The following is an 18,237-nucleotide window of genomic DNA, read 5'->3' as shown; positions in this document are numbered from 1 at the left end:
GCTGGCATTGTAAAGTATTATTCATATCACTGTGCTACTGTGTCGCCACATTCTTATTCCCATGTGTGCATGCAGCAAGACATAGAAAACATTCAGGCATGTTGAAGTACAAATGTAGTAAGTGTCCAAAATGATGCCAGGTAATATGACCCTTTCCAACAAGAGAGAAGATCTAATTACCTTTGCTTAGACACCCGGCAATATTGGGGTCATCAATGACCACACACCTGACTGGATCAGCCAGGGTTTTCAGCAATGAGTGACTTGCCTCCTGAAACCTCGAGGACTTTCCACCAACTACAAAGCACAAGTCAGGAGCATGATAGAATACCTGATAGGTTGGTTAAGGCGGCATATATTGTGTTGATATGGTGATTAAGAAGGCATATGGTGTGTTAGCTTTCACTCGTAGGGGGACTAACTTCAAGAGTCACAAGGCAATGTTGCAGCTGTATGAAACTCTGGTTAGATCACATTGGAGTATTTTGTTCAGTTCTAGTTGCCTCATTATAGAAAGGATGTGGAAGCTTTATAAAGGGTGCAGAGGAGATTTACCAGGGTGTTGCCTGGGTTAGACAGAGTGATACGAGAACAGGTTGAGTGAGTGAGGGCTTTTCTCTTTGGAGTGAAGGAGGTGACTTGATAAAAGTGTACAAGATGATGAAGGGGAATAGATCGAGTGGACAGCCAAAGACCTTTACCCAGGACAGAAATGGATAATACGAAGAGACATAATTTTAAGAATATTGAAGGAAAGTATAAAGTATAGGAGGGATGTCAGAGGTAGTTTTTTTTACACTAAGACTGGTGGGTGGGTGGAATGCACAGCCAGGGTGGTGATAGTGGCAGACACACTAGTGACATGTAAGAGACTTTTAGACAGGCACATGGATGAAATAAAAATAGAGGGATATGTGGGAGGGAAGGAGTAGATTGATCTTAGAGTAGGCTAAAAGTCTGGCACAACATCACGAGTTGAAGGGTCTCTACTATGGTGTACTGTTCTATGTTCTATTCTCCATTTTCCTGGTTGGCTGCAGCACCAATAGTCTCAGAAGACTCAACATCATTTCAGACAAAGCAGCCTACTTGATTGGTGCCTCATCAACCAACCCAAATATTCACTCCCTCCACCAATAGTGAACAAGGGCTGTAGTGTGGACCATCTATAAAATGGAACACAGTTACTCACCCAGTGGCTGACAGCACTTCACAAATCAAAAACTTCTACTACCAAGGAGGACCAGGAAAATGGTCATATGATTGGTTTCTTTTGGTTCCCTTCCACAGATTGGAAATATACAGTACTTTGTAGGTACTGTGTCTAAAACTTGGAACTCCCTACTCAACGTCAAAGTGGGAGTACTTTCAACAGGAGTGCAGTGATTTAGGAAGACAATTCACCACTGTGTACTCAAGAGCAATAAATGATAGCCTTGACGGTGGTGCAAAAATGACGCTAAAATTACAAAACAAAAATCCCAAGTTAAAAAGAATAAAAAAGTTCTAGGATTCTAGGTACAATTCCTGACTTATGTATTAATTAATTGTCTGTGTTATTAACACTAAAAAATGCTGCACAACAAGTAATTCATTTTCTTGGAAAAGCTTACATCAAATCAGTACCTTGCATGAATGGTGTCAACTTTAGTTGACTCCACAAATGGTTCATTTACAGCAGCCATAAAAGTTATGAATGTTGCAAAATAAGACCAAACACTTAAACAATTAATTTAATTTCCTCAGGTTTTTTTTGGTAATTTGTTTATGTTTGAATGTCATGACAATAAAATAAACCAACTCAGTTAACAGCTGGCTTTATTCAATTTACCCAAGGCAATTGTTTCTCTGGAGAAACTTTCTAAGAATTCTATTTTTGGAATATTGCCATGGAGTCATGGAGAGATACAGAACATAAGAGATTCTGCAGATGCTGGAAATCTAGAACAACACACACAAGATGCTGGAGGAACACAGCAGGTCAGGCAGCATCGATAGAAATGAAAAACAGTCAATGTTTCAGGCCAAGTCCCTTCATCAGGACAGATGAGAGATGCAGCTTAGAAACAGGCCCACTGAGTTCACCCCGACCGTCAACCACCCACTCACACTAAACCTATACCAGTCCCATTTCTTTTTTCCTCACATTTTCATCAATTCTCCTAGATTCTATCATTCACTATGCATCAGTGTGTTGAAGATGTCTAATTCTCCATGTTTTTCTTCCACATCATCATCATTTCATAAAGGTAGTTGTTAAGAACTCAGAGCTTCATATGCATCATCTCCCAGATTCTATCACTCACGACTCACCAGGGTCATTTACAGTGTCCAATTGAACCACTAACCTGAAATTTTGCAATTTGGGAGGAAACTTCAGGATAACTTGCAAATTTCACACAGGCAAGGCCTGAAGTCAGGATTGAACCTGGGTGTCTGACACTTTCAGCGAGCGGTCCTACAAGCTGCATCACAGTGCAACCCTATTGTTTTGAATGAAACAGTTAAGTTTATTAAAGCACGTATTGCATTTTGATGGTGCAAACCAATTTGTTTGATATTTGATATGGAGCACACAAGTGAAGCAAATCACTATTCCCAACATCCTGCAACACAGTTTCTGGTAACAGATGTTGGTTATGCAATAAATGCAATTAAACACTATGTACAAATTAACTAACCAAATACTTAAAAATAGAAACGACTCGAAATTTCATTTTTCATCAGGTTGCAATTTGCAACGAATGGAAGAGTGCTCCAATGATGACCTCAGATATACTAATACAACCGAAGGCAGCTGATGTTAGTGATGATCCTAAAGCAAATTCTAAATAGCATTTAATGCGGTAACCAGACAACAGAGTATTTACAAATGCAGGAAAAGAAACTCAGATCTTTAAAAACCTTAACCAGGATTCCAAATAAATTGTGGGTAATTTCCTGAACTATCCTGTTCATAGTGTGGGTTGCTAATATTAGCGCTATGGGTTTAAATTCTCTCTGAGGAAGATTTTGCTACAAGGAGCTGTAAACACAGTGTGGTTTGTTTATTCTGCTTTCAAACATTTTTTACAGGACTATGAATTATCTGGGGGATTTGATCTTCATATTTCAGATTTTGTTTCTGGTATTAATTTGCTGACACGTGTGTCCATGTCATTTTGACTGTTTAATTCTTGTCAGTAAAGCCCCAAGGATTATTAGACAGAGCTTTTTAATTATCAATGTAAGGAAGCTTTATTAAGACAGGCAAAGCTTTTCCTTCATAAAATTGTTTTAATTTTACTGATTAAATTATAAATTTTTTCCTCATACTTCTGCACTGTAAGAGATCTTCTGTCATTTCTGTTGTGCATTTAATATTTGATTAATACTTCAGCAATATTGTAAATACAGTACTGTGCAAAAGTTTTATATATATATAAATAAAATGTGGAGCAAAGAGGGAGTTTGTAAATCTGGCAGCAGCAAAGGATGTTGGGAATGGCAGGGGTGGAGCACCACAGAAGGGGTGTGGGACAAGTGGCAGAGAAGATGTGCCAAGGGTGGGGGGAGGTGGCGTGGGTACAGACACATGCAGCCCTGAGACACCAGGCAAAGTCATTTGATTCCAAACAATTGGTTTACTGATCATTACAGAATGTTTCTCTGGTACTTCCTGCTTCCTCCTCTCTCCCTTCCCTTTCTCCCAACCATGAATCCCTTCTCCCTGCCTCCTTTTCACTCTCAGTCCACAATAGAGACCCATATTAGAATCAGTTTATCAACCCCCACATGTCATGAAATTTGATTTTTTGTGACAACGGTACAGTACAATGTATAAAATTACTACAGTACTGTGCAAATGTCTAAGGTACCTGAGCTATATGCATGTGCCCAAGACTTTTGCATACGTCATTATGCCGCCACATGATAAATGCGCACCTTGCTTAAAGTAAAACTTAACGTACCCAAGTTATCTCCCAGCTCTATTGTTTTTCTTTTAATTTGTTTTTATATTTTGGAGTTACAAAACATAACAGTGACAATGAAATATTTTTAACACAAACCCAAGACAACTAACAACAGGAATTCTGCAGATGCTGGAAATTCAAGCAACACACATCAAAGTTGCTGGTGAACGCAGCAGGCCAGGCAGCATCTGTAGGAAGAGGTGCAGTCGACGTTTCAGGCCAAGACCCTTCCTCAGGACTAACTGAAGGAAGAGTGAGTAAGGGATTTGAAAGTTGGAGGGGGAGGGGGAGATCCAAAATGATAGGAGAAGACAGGAGGGGGAGGGATAGAGCCAAGAGCTGGACAGGTGATAGGCAAAAGGGGATACGAGAGGATCATGGGACAGGAGGTCCGGGAAGAAAGACAAGGGGGGGGGGGACCCAGAGGATGGGCAAGAGGTATATTCAGAGGGACAGAGGGAGAAAAAGGAGAGTGAGAGAAAGAATGTGTGCATAAAAATAAGTAACAGATGGGGTACGAGGGGGAGGTGGGGCCTTAGCGGAAGTTAGAGAAGTCGATGTTCATGCCATCAGGTTGGAGGCTACCCAGATGGAATATAAGGTGTTGTTCCTCCAACCTGAGTGTGGCTTCATCTTTACAGTAGAGGAGGCTGTGGATAGACATGTCAGAATGGGAATGGGATGTGGAATTAAAATGTGTGGCCACTGGGAGATCCTGCTTTCTCTGGCGGACAGAGCGTAGATGTTCAGCAAAGCGGTCTCCCAGTCTGCGTCGGGTCTCGCCAATATATAAAAGGCCACATCGGGAGCACCGGACGCAGTATATCACCCCAGTCGACTCGCAGGTGAAGTGTTGCCTCACCTGGAAGGACTGTTTGGGGCCCTGAATGGTGGTAAGGGAGGAAGTGTAAGGGCATGTGTAGCACTTGTTCCGCTTACACGGATAAGTGCCAGGAGGGAGATCAGTGGGGAGGGATGGGGGGGACGAATGGACAAGGGAGTTGCGTAGGGAGCGATCCCTGCGGAATGCAGGGGTGGGGGGAGGGAAAGATGTGCTTAGTGGTGGGATCCCGTTGGAGGTGGCGAAAGTTACGGAGAATAATATGTTGGACCCGGAGGCTGGTGGGGTGGTAGGTGAGGACCAGGGGAACCCTATTCCTAGTGGGGTGGTGGGAGGATGGAGTGAGAGCAGATGTACGTGAAATGGGGGAGATGTGTTTAAGAGCAGAGTTGATAGTGGAGGAAGGGAAGCCCCTTTCTTTAAAAAAGGAAGACAACTCCCTCGTCCTAGAATGAAAAGCCTCATCCTGAGAGCAGATGCGTTGGAGACGGAGGAATTGCGAGAAGGGGATGGCGTTTTTGCAAGAGACAGGGTGAGAAGAGGAATAGTCCAGATAGCTGTGAGAGTCAGTAGGCTTATAGTAGACATCAGTGGATAAGCTGTCTCCAGAGACAGAGACAGAAAGATCTAGAAAGGGGAGAGAGGTGTCGGAAATGGACCAGGTAAACTTGAGGGCAGGGTGAAAGTTGGAGGCAAAGTTAATAAAGTCAACGAGTTCTGCATGCGTGCAGGAAGCAGCGCCAATGCAGTCGTCGATGTAGCGAAGGAAAAGTGGGGGACAGATACCAGAATAGGCACGGAACATAGATTGTTCCACAAACCCAACAAAAAGGCAGGCATAGCTAGGACCCATACGGGTGCCCATAGCTACACCTTTAGTTTGGAGGAAGTGGGAGGAGCCAAAGGAGAAATTATTAAGAGTAAGGACTAATTCTGCTAGACGGAGCAGAGTGGTGGTAGAGGGGAACTGATTAGGTCTGGAATCCAAAAAGAAGTGTAGAGCTTTGAGACCTTCCTGATGGGGGATGGAAGTATATAAGGACTGGACATCCATGGTGAAAATAAAGCATTGGGGGCCAGGGAACTTAAAATCATCGAAAAGTTTAAGAGCGTGAGAAGTGTCACGAACATAGGTCGGAAGGGATTGAACAAGGGGTGATAAAACCGTGTCGAGGTATGCAGAAACGAGTTCGGTGGGGCAGGAGCAAGCTGAGACAATAGGTCGGCCAGGACAGGCAGGTTTGTGGATCTTGGGTAGGAGGTAGAAACGGGAAGTGCGGGGTGTGGGAACTATAAGGTTGGTAGCAGTGGATGGGAGATCCCCTGAGCAGATAAAGTCGGTGATGGTGTGGGAGACAATGGCCTGGTGCTCCTTACTGGGGTCACGATCGAGGGGTAAATAAGAGGAGGTATCCGCGAGTTGTCGCTGTGCCTCGGCAAGGTAGAGGTCAGTACGCTAGACTACAACAGCACCCCCCTTATCGGCGGGTTTAATAATAAGGTTAGGATTAGTGCGGAGGGAGTGGAGAGCAGAGCGTTCCGAAGGAGTGAGGTTGGAATGGGGACAAGGTGCGGTGAAGTCGAGACGGTTGATGTCCCTTCGGCAATTAGCAATAAAGAGATCCAGAGCAGGCAGAAGACCAGAGCGGGGTGTCCATGAAGAAGAGGAGGGTTGAAGACGGGAGAAGGGGTCATCGGTGGGGGTGGAAGAGTCCCTGCCGAAGAAGTAGACTCGGAGACGGCGGAAGAAAAGTTCCGCATCATGGCGAACACGGAACTCGCTGAGGTGTGGGTGAAGGGGGACAAAGGTGAGGCCCTTACTGAGAACAGAGCTTTCTGCCTCCGACAGTTGAAGGTCAGAGGGGATGGTAAAGACCCAGCACGGATGAGAGCTGGGATCAGAGGGGGGAGGGGGGAGGCTGGGGGTGTCAATGGAGAGGGGAGGGTTGGGGTGAGAGGAAGATGGAGCCTCCGAGGGCCCAGGAGCTGACGGTGGGATCTGAGGAAGACGGGGCTGCGGAGTGGTGGTGGGGGAAGGGGAGACGGGAGTCACAATAGCAGCACATAAAGACCCGGCCTGGAGTTCAAGACTGGAATCTTGAGAGCTGGGATCAGAGGGGGGAGCCTCTGAGGGCCCAGGAGTTGATGGTGGGATCTGAAGGAGATGGGATTGAAGCAAATGAATTAGCCAATGAGAAGCAAATGCCAATTTATCTACATGCATTGGGTTAAAAGGCATACAGTTTACTTTGGAGTTTAACTGCTCCAACCAAATCAACTGAAGTGAGCTTTGCAGAAATCGTGAAAATAATGCAGGAACATTTAGAACTGAAACCATTGTTGATTGTAGAAAGCTTTAGGTTTCATAAGCAGAATCAAAAGGAAGGGGGTGTCCATTTAAGCATACGTGACTGAATTGAATAAGTTGTCTGAGCTCTGTCAGCTCAATGAAGGGCTTAATGATGCATTGAGAAATTTTTACTTTACTTTATTGTTGCCGAACAATTGATACTAGAGCGTACAATCATCACAGCGATATTTGATTCTGCGCTTCACGCTCCCTGGATTACAAATCGATAGTAAATATTAAAACTTTAAATTATAAATCATAAATAGAAAATAGAAAAGGGAAAGTAAGGTAGCGCAAAAAAAAAAACCCAGAGGCATGTCCGGATATTTGGAGGGTACGGCCAAGATCCGGGTTGGGATCCATTCAGCGGTCTTGTCACAGTTGGAAAGACGCTGTTCCCAAATCTGGCCGTACGAGTCTTCAAGCTCCTGAACCTTCTCCTGGAGGGAAGAGGGACGAAAAGTGTGTTAGCTGGGTGGGTCGTGTCCTTGATTATCCTGGCAGCACTGCTCCAACAGCGTGCGGTATAAAGTGAGTCCAAGGACGGAAGATTGGTTTGTGTGATGTGCTGTGCTGTGTTCACGATCTTCTGCAGCTTCTTTCGGTCCTGGACAGAACAACTTCCATACCAGGTTGTGATGCACCCTAGAAGAATGCTTTCTACGGTGCATCTATAAAAATTAGTGAGGGTTTTAAGGGACAGGCCAAATTTCTTTAGCTTTCTCAGGGTGTAAAGGCGCTGGTTTATTTAGTTTGTGGGATCTTAAAAGAAAACATTCAAAAATGGCTCCTAACTGAAGCATAACTTACACATTTGTACATTTAAAAGAGCAATTGAAATAGCTGTATCAATGAAAACAGCAGAGACACAATTGAGTTGCAGTCAGAAATAAAAGTGAGTGTAAACAAAATTGCAGCATCCAGACAGAAACCCAGACTGGCTGAACAAATTGTGTTACTGCTGTGGCAGGGGCTCACATACACCAGACCAATGCAGATTTAAAAGTGATATTTGTAGAAAATACCACAAAGTAGAACACATACAAAGAGCATGTCAGGCAGACAAAAATAAATGGACTGAAGATAAAAAGTCATTGCAGTTTCAAAAAGAGCACTAATCTGCATGCTGTTGATGAAAAATCTGATAATGATGAGAGTGACAAAGGACTGTTAGCCTTGAGATTTACAATGTGAAAACTAACAGGAGACAAACAATATGGCTTACACCATAAGTAAACAGAAAATTAATTAAGATGGAATTGGACACTCGCTTGGCTGTTTCAGTCAATTCACAAGGTGAGTTTGAATGGCATTTTAAAGATACTAAACTGAAGCTCGCAGAACTTACACTGGAGAAAAGTTAACTCCTGTGGGAATGACATTCATAACAGTGAAATACAACAACCAACAAGCCACATTGGGCTTGTACGTGGTAAAAAAAAAGGAGGGTCAACATTGTGGGGACATAATTGTTTCAGCCACTCACTACCTGATTAGAGATCCATCCACCATTTGCATGCCACATCCCCTGTAATAGAGTCAACTGAAAGCGAATTAAGAAAGGTACTGGATGATGTCACAACTGTCTCTATGCTATACACCATGAACCATTGCCCAACAGAGGGCAAACAAGTGTTGGTGCCAACCTCTGTGTCTCTGGTTGAAAAGCAATTGGACCAAGGAAGGACCATGCTGCTCAGAGGGATCGTGAAAATGACAAAAGTAGTGGTCTGACAACAACATATTTTGGCAGGCAACATATCTGAGAAAGCTTCTGATATGTTAGTCAGGCAGTTACTTGCGAAATGTGGCCATGTTTTAACTGGAAGAGAGTTCAAGGAGCTTCAGGAAAATTGCAAGCATTCAGCTTTTGTGAGTATGAAGAACCAGAATCTACTCTGTGTGTATTAAGATTATTGGATGATCTTCAAGTGGGAGACAAAAAGCTGGTTGTAACAGTAGATGCAAAGACCAAAGCCCAGCTGGATGAATGGAAGGCCAAAAAGAATGGAGTCAATGGAGATCTGAAAACAGAGGATTTATCAGATTTTGTTGTTGAGAGAGATCAGATTTTAAAGGTAGCAATAGAAGGATTAATAAGAAATTACTCCAGTGAATTAAATGCACCTTCTAAATCAGTGGTCCCCAATCACCGGGCCGCGTGGAAACGAGATGATTTGGTGATATGAAATGATATGAGTCAGCTGCATCTTTCCTCATTCCCTGTCACACACTGTTCAACTTGAACACCCCCCCCCCCCCCCCCCCCCGTCGGCCAGTCCGCAAGAATATTGTCAATATTAAACCAGTCTGCGGTGCGCAAAAGGTTGGGAACCCCTGTTCTAGATGCACATCCTAGAAGGAAGAAAATGGAAAAGAAGAGGATGACATAAGTGCTATGGAAATGGAAGAGGATAAATGTGACAAAATTCAGAGATACAAGAATTTAGAAGAGAAAAATGAAGAAAAAAAAAGACAAGAAGTTGAAAAGAAGAGCAGATCCAGAGAGAAAAGCCAATAAAAGGAGAAGAAAGTTTCAGAGCTGTCAGAACCATTCCCTTCGGTTCTAGAGTGAACTCCTACAACCACCATGAGATTGTTTCACAGCCACAACTCACACCTGCCAAGCAGAGTGATCCCCCTTGTCAGGAAAGATGTTATCCCACAAAAGTAAGAAAGGCTTCATTGCAATTAAATCTTTAAAATTTTAAAATTTACTGTGCTGTGGATGCCTATATAGTAGTTGTATTATATAGTATATACAGTAAGTGGAGATGCACTATATATTGAGTTGGAGTTTATAGCTAAGCAGAGACTTTCTGCCCGCAGTGGTGGCACTGAGGTGGTGTTTGCTGGTACTATGGCACCAGCAGAAATTACAATAGCACCACCAAGAAATTAACTGAAACTTGACATAAACATTGCAGCTGCTTTCTCTGTATAGTTTTGAATACAGCTTATTTCTCCAGTTGATCTAGTGAAACAGCGCCCCCAATTTTGACCATAGCACCCACGCAGCAATAAAGTTATAAACTCTGTGCTGGTCTAATGTCAGATCCACTCTACACTTCTGCTTATTCGTTCGTTGTCAATGTCTTGCCGTTGCTGTCCTCAGATCAGTTAAGCTGATCTAAAATCACTTAAGATGGTGATGTCACTCACTCTCACGCGAGAGATTTATAGTATACATACACTGTGCAGGATCCAGGCGCACATCCATGGTCTCGTGAGACTAACGGATACCACACACAAACGTTGTGCTTTTACAAGCTAGCGTGGGCCTGGCACGTGCATTATTTTGGCCGGCGTGAAAAATGGATCGATTTTTAATGAGAAAACGACCTCATCCAGAGGAATCAGTGGTGTCTCAGCCTGAGCCTGGCTTAATTGAAAGTGACATGCAGACAGAAGTAAGTGGGGATGAGGACGACAGCAGTTCATCGAAGGAGTGTGAGGGCGAAGTAGAGGAACAAGAAATGGAGCGGGATTCGGAAGAGAATGTGGATGAAGCTGCTTTTAGTGTTAGTGGGAATACTGTTAGCGATGTTAGCCAGCAGCCTGAGGAAGGACCCCGTCGGCCAGCATTGAAAAAGTACCCTTCACAATAGTTTAGCAATCAGCAAAGGAGTTTTATTCGTGGCTGGTCTGACCTGTACTCCTGGCTGGAATATTCGATCACGAAAGATACTACGTTTTGCTTCGCATGCAGGCATTTCCTGTGTGGAGGACATGAGTTCCATTCTGAGTCTACCTTCACTGTCACTGGTTACCGCAACTGGCGGAAAGCTACAACAGCTTTCAAAACCCACCATGTAAGTGCAGCTCATAAGTTTGCTATGGAGGCGTGGGCCGAATTCAGATTGAGAAAACTAGACGGTTCAAGATTGGGAATATGCTTGATAAGGGACATGCAATGGTGATTGCAGTTGATTTTTAAAATATTTGGGTCTAGACTAATGCTGATTATAATAATTATTTTGTGGTGGATACCCCATAGTCCTTATGTTTCCTGCAAATCCTAAAATATTACATTTACTGCTACTAAGCCTACTGGTTTTGCTTAGACTTCCAAGCGGCGATTCTGTTGATTTTTGTTCTAAGTTCAGTGACCGAATTAATTGAGGTATTGCATGGTCAGAGTACGATTTGTCCAACTCCTGGTAAAGCCTTGCATCTGTTGTTTGCCTTATTTGACTTTAATAATGGTGTATCTTTTGGCATTGTCTGTCTATGTAATGTGAATAGCAGTGGACATTGTGGGTTAGTGTTGTGTTTTTCAGTTGAAAGACACACATTTGATGCTGATTGAGGGATTGGTGTGTGATTCATGTTGTGCGCTGTGGGTCAGATGCTCTGTTGGTTTGTTTGTTTATGCTCTGTGTAGCCCGGGTTGTCTCTGATGCTGTTGAACTGTCACAGTTCACTTCTATATTAGATCTATCAATTGCTGTTGCTTGTGAATCAACAGAGGCATTTATAGTAGGCACATAATGCTTGAAACTGACTTTTGAACGCCATATGTCTGGCCTTGCAAATACATATTACATAGTACATCCCTCAGCACCATCACTGAACAATTCAGCCCCACTGTAGCACCAGCAAGAAAAAATCTCTGGCGCCGCCAGTGGCAGACAGGAGTGTTGTGTATTTAATATTTCAAGAATATTTAAATAATGTTGTAAATATGTATATTAATAAACATGAGAAAATCTACAGATGCTGGATATCCAAATCAACATATACAAAACACTGAACAAACTCAGCAGGTCAAGCAGCATCTATGGAAATGAATAAACAGTCGATGAGAAGGGCTGAGACCCTTCCTCAGAACTGAAGAGGAAGGAGGAAGGTGCCAGAATAAAAAGGTGGGGGGAAGGGAAAGAGAATAGCTAGAAGGTGACAGGTGAAGCCAGGTGGGTTGGAAAGATAAAGAGTTAAAGAAGAAGAAATCTGATAGAAGAGGAGAGTGGACCATAGGAAAAAGAGAAGGAGGAGGGGACCTAGAGTGAGGTGATAGGCAGTTGTGAAGAGTAAGAGGCCAGACTGGGGAATAAAAGAAGAAGGGAGGGGGAAAGAAACCTTTTTTTTTTTAACTGGATGGTGAAATTGATATTCGTGCCATCAGGTTGGAGACTATGCAGACAGATTATAAGGTGTTGCTCCTCCACCCTGAGGGTGACCTCATCTTGGCACAACAGGAGGCTATGGACCGACATGTTGGAACAGGAATGGGAACTGGAGTTAAAATATTTGGTCACCTGCAAGTTCTGCTTTCGGGGGATGGAGTAGAGGTGTTTGATGAAGCGGTCTCCCAATTTACGACAGGTCTCACCAATGTAGAGGAGGCTGCATCAGGAGCACCAGACACAATAGATGACCCAGCAGATTTGCAGGTGAAGTGTGCCTTGCCTGGAAGGATTGGTTTGGGTCTGGAATGGAGGTGAGGGAAGAAGAAAATGTGTAGGTGTAGCACTTAGGCCACTTGCAGGGATAAGTGCCAGGAGGGGGATGAATGGAGAAGGGAATTATGGAGGGAGTGATCCCTGTGGAAAGCGGAGAGAGGCGGAGGTAAATATATTCTTTCTTGCTTGCATAATGCTTTGTGGGTTATATGTAAAAGTATGTAAATAGCATAAGTCATTGCACTACGTAATAAGTGCACGCCTTGCTTAAATTGAAAGAAATCAAAGTTAGATTCACACTCTAGACTCTGTGTTTTCATTTCAGTACATTTTGGAGTTACAAAACATAACAAATTCCAACGTACACCTCATATTTCTTGGTACTTCCTTTTCAAACTTTGCAGCAATCTGGTCCCAAAGGCCATATGTTCAAGACTTGAGTACATAGTCTGTGCTGCTACTCCAGTGTAGTGCTGACAGATGATAAATTGTCTTATGAATGAGATGTTCAACTCAAAACCCCATATACCTGTTTCTGCAGTTTTGTGAGATGATAAAAATCCCTTAACACCATTCAAAGAGAAAGGTGTTCTCCACTAGTAAGGGAATTATGGGATGTGGAGAGGGTACAGAGGAGATTCATCAGGATGATATGCTTCAGTTATGAAGAGAGAATTGATAGGCTAAGCTTCTTTTCCTTAAAGCCAGCAAGCTAAAAGGGACCTAGTACAGTTATACAAAATTACGAGAGGCATATTTAAAATAGGATACTTTTCTCCATGGCAAAGATTTAAGGAAAGGGGGAAGAGGTGTAGAGCAGATGTGACAAAAAACATTTTTTGGAATCTGGACTGATCTCCTGAGGATGTGGTGGAGGCAGATAGCCTCAGACACCATTCAAAAATTATCCAGATGAACAGCCAAGGCACAGGAAGTTATGGAACCTAGTTGTTGCTTAGCATGGTCACGGGGGCTGAAGGACTTGCTTCTGAGCTATCTAACTCAGTGCTGAGGGAAAAGATCAGTAGTGACCTTACTGAATTGCAGTGCAGGCACTCAGGACCGGGGACCCTTTTCCTGGTCTTGCCAGTATTCCTCCCACAAACCAAATCATCCAAAATCAGACCAACTGATCTCTTATCTTAGTGTTGTTTGCTGGATCTTGCTCTTCAGAAACATCTTCCAAGTGGCTTCATCAGACTTCAATTATAGTCCCTTTCATTTGTGAAATGGAAGACTTGGTATGGCCTCCCGATATCAGTAGATGTTAAGGCTAACGTACTGCAGTGAAGCTGCACTGCATTTTCAGAGTTATATCAAAAATAAGGGGTCCAATTGCCCAAAGTCTGCAGGAAGATACATAATTCTCTATTACTTCCAAGTTATAACAAATATTGTGAATAGTTAGTTTAGATTAGATTCAACTTTATTGTCGTTGTGCCGAGTACAGATACAAAGCCAATGAAATGCAATGAAATCCCAGAATCAATCACCACATCACACATTTCATCCCTTCAGTCTTTTTAATCCCAATTTCCGTTTGATAGAGTTCAATAAATTTCCAAGCCAAAGACATAAACATCTATATGTTAACTAGATGTATTTCCAGATGATTAGTTATCTTGAGGTCTATCTAGATTACATATCTTAAAAATCAGTGAACTGAGAGCAAAAAAATACAAATTCCTGGAGGAACTCAATGGGTTGAGCAGTATCTATGGAGGCAAAAGTATGGCTGACATTTCGATTTGAGACCCTCCAGAAGGGAGAGTGTAGAGGGAGCTAGTTTATATCAGGAGGGGTGAGGCAGGTGACAGATGGAACAAAGTAGGAGAGAGATAGACAGGTACAGCCAGGTGGGGAAGGGGAAGTGGTGGAATTGGCAGACAATGGCTGGTGAGTGACAGGTGGAGACAGATAAGGAAAGAGAGAAAAGGGTGAAGATGGAGCCAGGCAGGAAGGAAGAGAAGGTGTAGGTAGAAACAATGATAAATGGAAATAAAGTGGCTGAAAGTGCTGCAAGTATTTAGTCCTGATGAAGGGTCTCGGCCTGAAACGTCGACTGCACCTCTTCCTACAGATGCTGCCTGGCCTGCTGCGTTCACCAGCAACTTTGATGTGTGTTGCTTGAATTTCCAGCATCTGCAGAATTCCTGTTGAAAGTGCTGCAACCTGAGAAGGAAGGATGATGTAGAATCAGATCAGGGAGGGATGATGGGCAGATGGAACAAGATAGAGAACTGGAATGAAACTGGGTGACAGGGGGCACCAGGAAGGGGGGGGTGTGTGTGATTACCTGAAAGTAGGAAATTTAATGCTCATACCATTGGGCTGTAGATCACACAGGCTGAATATGACGCACTGTTCTTTGTGATTGGCCTCGCCCTAGCAATGGAGGAGGACACAGATTGACATGTAAATGTGGCAATGACCTTCTCCAAGAGCTCAACATCGCTGAAACCCTGCAGTGTATGGAAGATGTTATGGTGAAATTAAAGATTTAATTATGAAGGCCAAATAAATTCATAAAAAATATTGCAGGCAGAATCAAAGAAAACCCTAAATTGATTTATAAAAATACAAGGAAAGACTAAGTCCTATAGGTTAGTATGAAAGGTGAAGATAGATATGAAGTTCTGAATACTTAACAACTGTCTTCACGAAATGGTGATGATTTGGAGATTGAAATTAAAGAGGAAAACATGAAGAGTTAGAAATATTGAACACAGTAAGCAGTTTTAAAAGTGGAAAAAAAACTGCAGGAACCAGATAAAATGTATCCTTGACTCTTCAAAAGAATCAAAGGAGGAAATAGTGCTGACTCTGATTATTATTCCTAACCCTCTTTAGCTTTTGGCACAATGCTCAATTCCACATTTATAAAGACATGGATATATCAATCACAATCAACACGAATTATTAATTTATCATATCTGACTAAATTGAAATTTTAAGGAGATACCAAGAGTGACAATGAAAGCAAACCATTTTATGTATTAAATCATAAATTCTAGCAAAATGCTTGAAAAATTCACTTATACCAGATCAATCAAAAAACTAAGCTCTCCATGAGATCCAAGCTCAGTGGGAATTTTTATAATTTGTGAATCTGTGCACCATGAATTTCTGAAGGACTCACTGCTAGATCCTTTGCTTTTTTTTGCAATTTATATTAATGACATTGACTCTAATATAGAAGCTATAGATTAGAAGTTTGATAAAGATGCCAAGATTGGTAGTGTGGTTGGTGGTGAACAAGAAAGTTGAAGGTATCATTGGACTTTTTAGATGGGTACAAATGTAGCAAATGGAATTCAAACTGGGAGCTTGAGAGCTTGTACAGAGGGGAAGGCAAGCAAAGCAGAAATTATGCAATGAATTTCAAAGTTCAAAATTCAAAGTAAACTTATCAAAGTACGTATATATCACCATATACACCATGAGATTCATTTTCTTTCAGGCATATTCAATAAATCCATAATAAAATAATAGACATAATTGAATCAATGAAAGACCACATCAGCTTGGGTGTTCAATCAGTGTGCCAAAGACTACAAACTACGAGAATACAAAAATAAATAAGAAGAGTCGTTAGAAGTGAGTCCATAGGTTGTGGAAATAGTTTAGTGATGGGGCAAGTGAAGATGAGTGAAGTTTTCCCGTATGGGTCCTAGCAATGCCTGCCTTTTTGTTGGGTTTGTGGAACAATCTATGTTCCGTGCCTATTCTGGTATCTGTCCCCCACTTTTCCTTCGCTACATCGACGACTGCATTGGTGCTGCTTCCTGCACGCATGCAGGACTCGTTGACTTTATTAACTTTGCCTCCAACTTTCACCCTGCCCTCAAGTTTACCTGGTCCATTTCCGACACCTCCCTCCCCTTTCTAGATCTTTCTGTCTCTGTCTCTGGAGACAGCTTATCCACTGATGTCTACTATAAGCCTACTGACTCTCACAGCTATCTGGACTATTCCTCTTCTCACCCTGTCTCTTGCAAAAACGCCATCCCCTTCTCGCAATTCCTCCGTCTCCGCCGCATCTGCTCTCAGGATGAGGCTTTTCATTCTAGGACGAGGGAGATGTCTTCCTTTTTTAAAGAAAGGGGCTTCCCTTCCTCCACTATCAACTCTGCTCTTAAACGCATCTCCCCCATTTCACGTACATCTGCTCTCACTCCATCCTCCTGCCACCCGACTAGGAATAGGGTTCCCCTGGTCCTCACCTACCACCCCACCAGCCTCCGGGTCCAACATATTATTCTCCGTAACTTCCGCCACCTCCAACGGCATCCCACCACTAAGCACATCTTTCCCTCCCCCCCCCTCTGCATTCCGCAGGGATCGCTCCCTATGCAACTCCCTTGTCCATTCGTCCCCCCCATCCCTCCCCACTGATCTCCCTCCTGGCACCTATCCGTGTAAGCGGAACAAGTGCTACACATGCCCTTACACTTCCTCCCTTACCACCATTCAGGGCCCCAAACAGTCCTTCCAGGTGAGGCAACACTTCACCTGTGAGTCGACTGGGGTGATATACTGCGTCCGGTGCTCCCGATGTGGCCTTTTATATATTGGCGAGACCCGATGCAGACTGGGAGACCACTTTGCTGAACATCTACGCTCTGTCCGCCAGAGAAAGCAGGATCTCCCAGTGGCCACACATTTTAATTCCACATCCCATTCCCATTCTGACATGTCTATCCACGGCCTCCTCTACTGTAAAGATGAAGCCACACTCAGGTTGGAGGAACAACACCTTATATTCCGTCTGGGTAGCCTCCAACCTGATGGCATGAACATCGACTTCTCTAACTTCCGCTAAGGCCCCACCTCCCCCTCGTACCCCATCTGTTACTTATTTTTATGCACACATTCTTTCTCTCACTCTCCTTTTTCTCTCTCTGTCCCTCTTGCCCATCCTCTGGGTCCCCCCCTCCCTTGTCTTTCTTCCCGGACCTCCTCTCCTATGATCCTCTCGTATCCCCTTTTGCCTATCACCTGTCCAGCTCTTGGCTCCATCCCTCCCCTTCCTGTCTTCTCCTATCATTTTGGATCTCCCCCTCCCCCTCCAACTTTCAAATCCCTTACTCACTCTTCCTTCAGTTAGTCCTGACGAAGGGTCTCGGCCTGAAATGTCGACTGCACCTCTTCCTACAGATGCTGCCTGGCCTGCTGCGTTCACCAGCAACTTTGATGTGTGTTGCTTGAAATTTTCCCCTCTGGTTCAAGACCCTGATGGTTGAGGGTAATAACTGTTCTTGAACCTGGTAATGTGAATCCTAAGGCTCCTGTACCTTCTTCCTGATGGCAGCAGCAAGAAAAGAGTATGGCCTGGGTGGTGGGGATTCCTGATGATGGATGCTGTTTTCTGCGACAATGCTTCATGTAGATGTGCTTAATGGTGGGGAGGGCTTTACCCGTGATGGATTTATTATTAACAATAAACGTTAGTAAGAATAAATGAAAATAAATGCTATTGGAGCTATTAAGGAACAATGAGATCCTGGAAAATGTACCACAAATCTATGAAATTAGTGGGATTGGCAGATAAGGATATTAAGAAAGGTACAAAGAAAGCAGACAAGATTGTTGTCTTTAAATTTTCTCAGGCATAGATTAATTTTTACTCTAGTTACGCTATGTTAGAATACTACACAGTTTTACTTACCAGTACTCACTGCATGGACACTT

General features: G+C 43.2%; 1 protein-coding gene across 3 annotated transcripts in view; it reads right to left on the bottom strand.

The window, feature by feature from the left end:
* ak8 (adenylate kinase 8) overlaps positions 1–18,237 on the bottom strand; it is a 166,700-nt gene that overhangs the window by 28,081 nt on the left and 120,382 nt on the right. The window contains exon 12 of one of the 3 annotated variants that reach the window (XM_072240092.1): positions 17,150–17,153. The exons of 1 other annotated variant lie outside the window; for it this stretch is intronic. In XM_072240092.1, the coding sequence (XP_072096193.1) occupies positions 17,150–17,153 (4 nt within the window). Of the gene's footprint in view, positions 1–13,983; positions 14,719–17,149; positions 17,154–18,237 lie in introns of those variants that run through there. One more of the 3 variants, XM_072240089.1, reaches the window with a different exon arrangement.

Source organism: Mobula birostris, chromosome 22 (assembly GCF_030028105.1).
Source record: "Mobula birostris isolate sMobBir1 chromosome 22, sMobBir1.hap1, whole genome shotgun sequence".
NCBI classification, from domain to species: domain Eukaryota; kingdom Metazoa; phylum Chordata; class Chondrichthyes; order Myliobatiformes; family Myliobatidae; genus Mobula; species Mobula birostris.
Note: the sequence above shows the minus strand (reverse complement) of the source record. Positions and strands in the feature narration are given on the sequence as shown.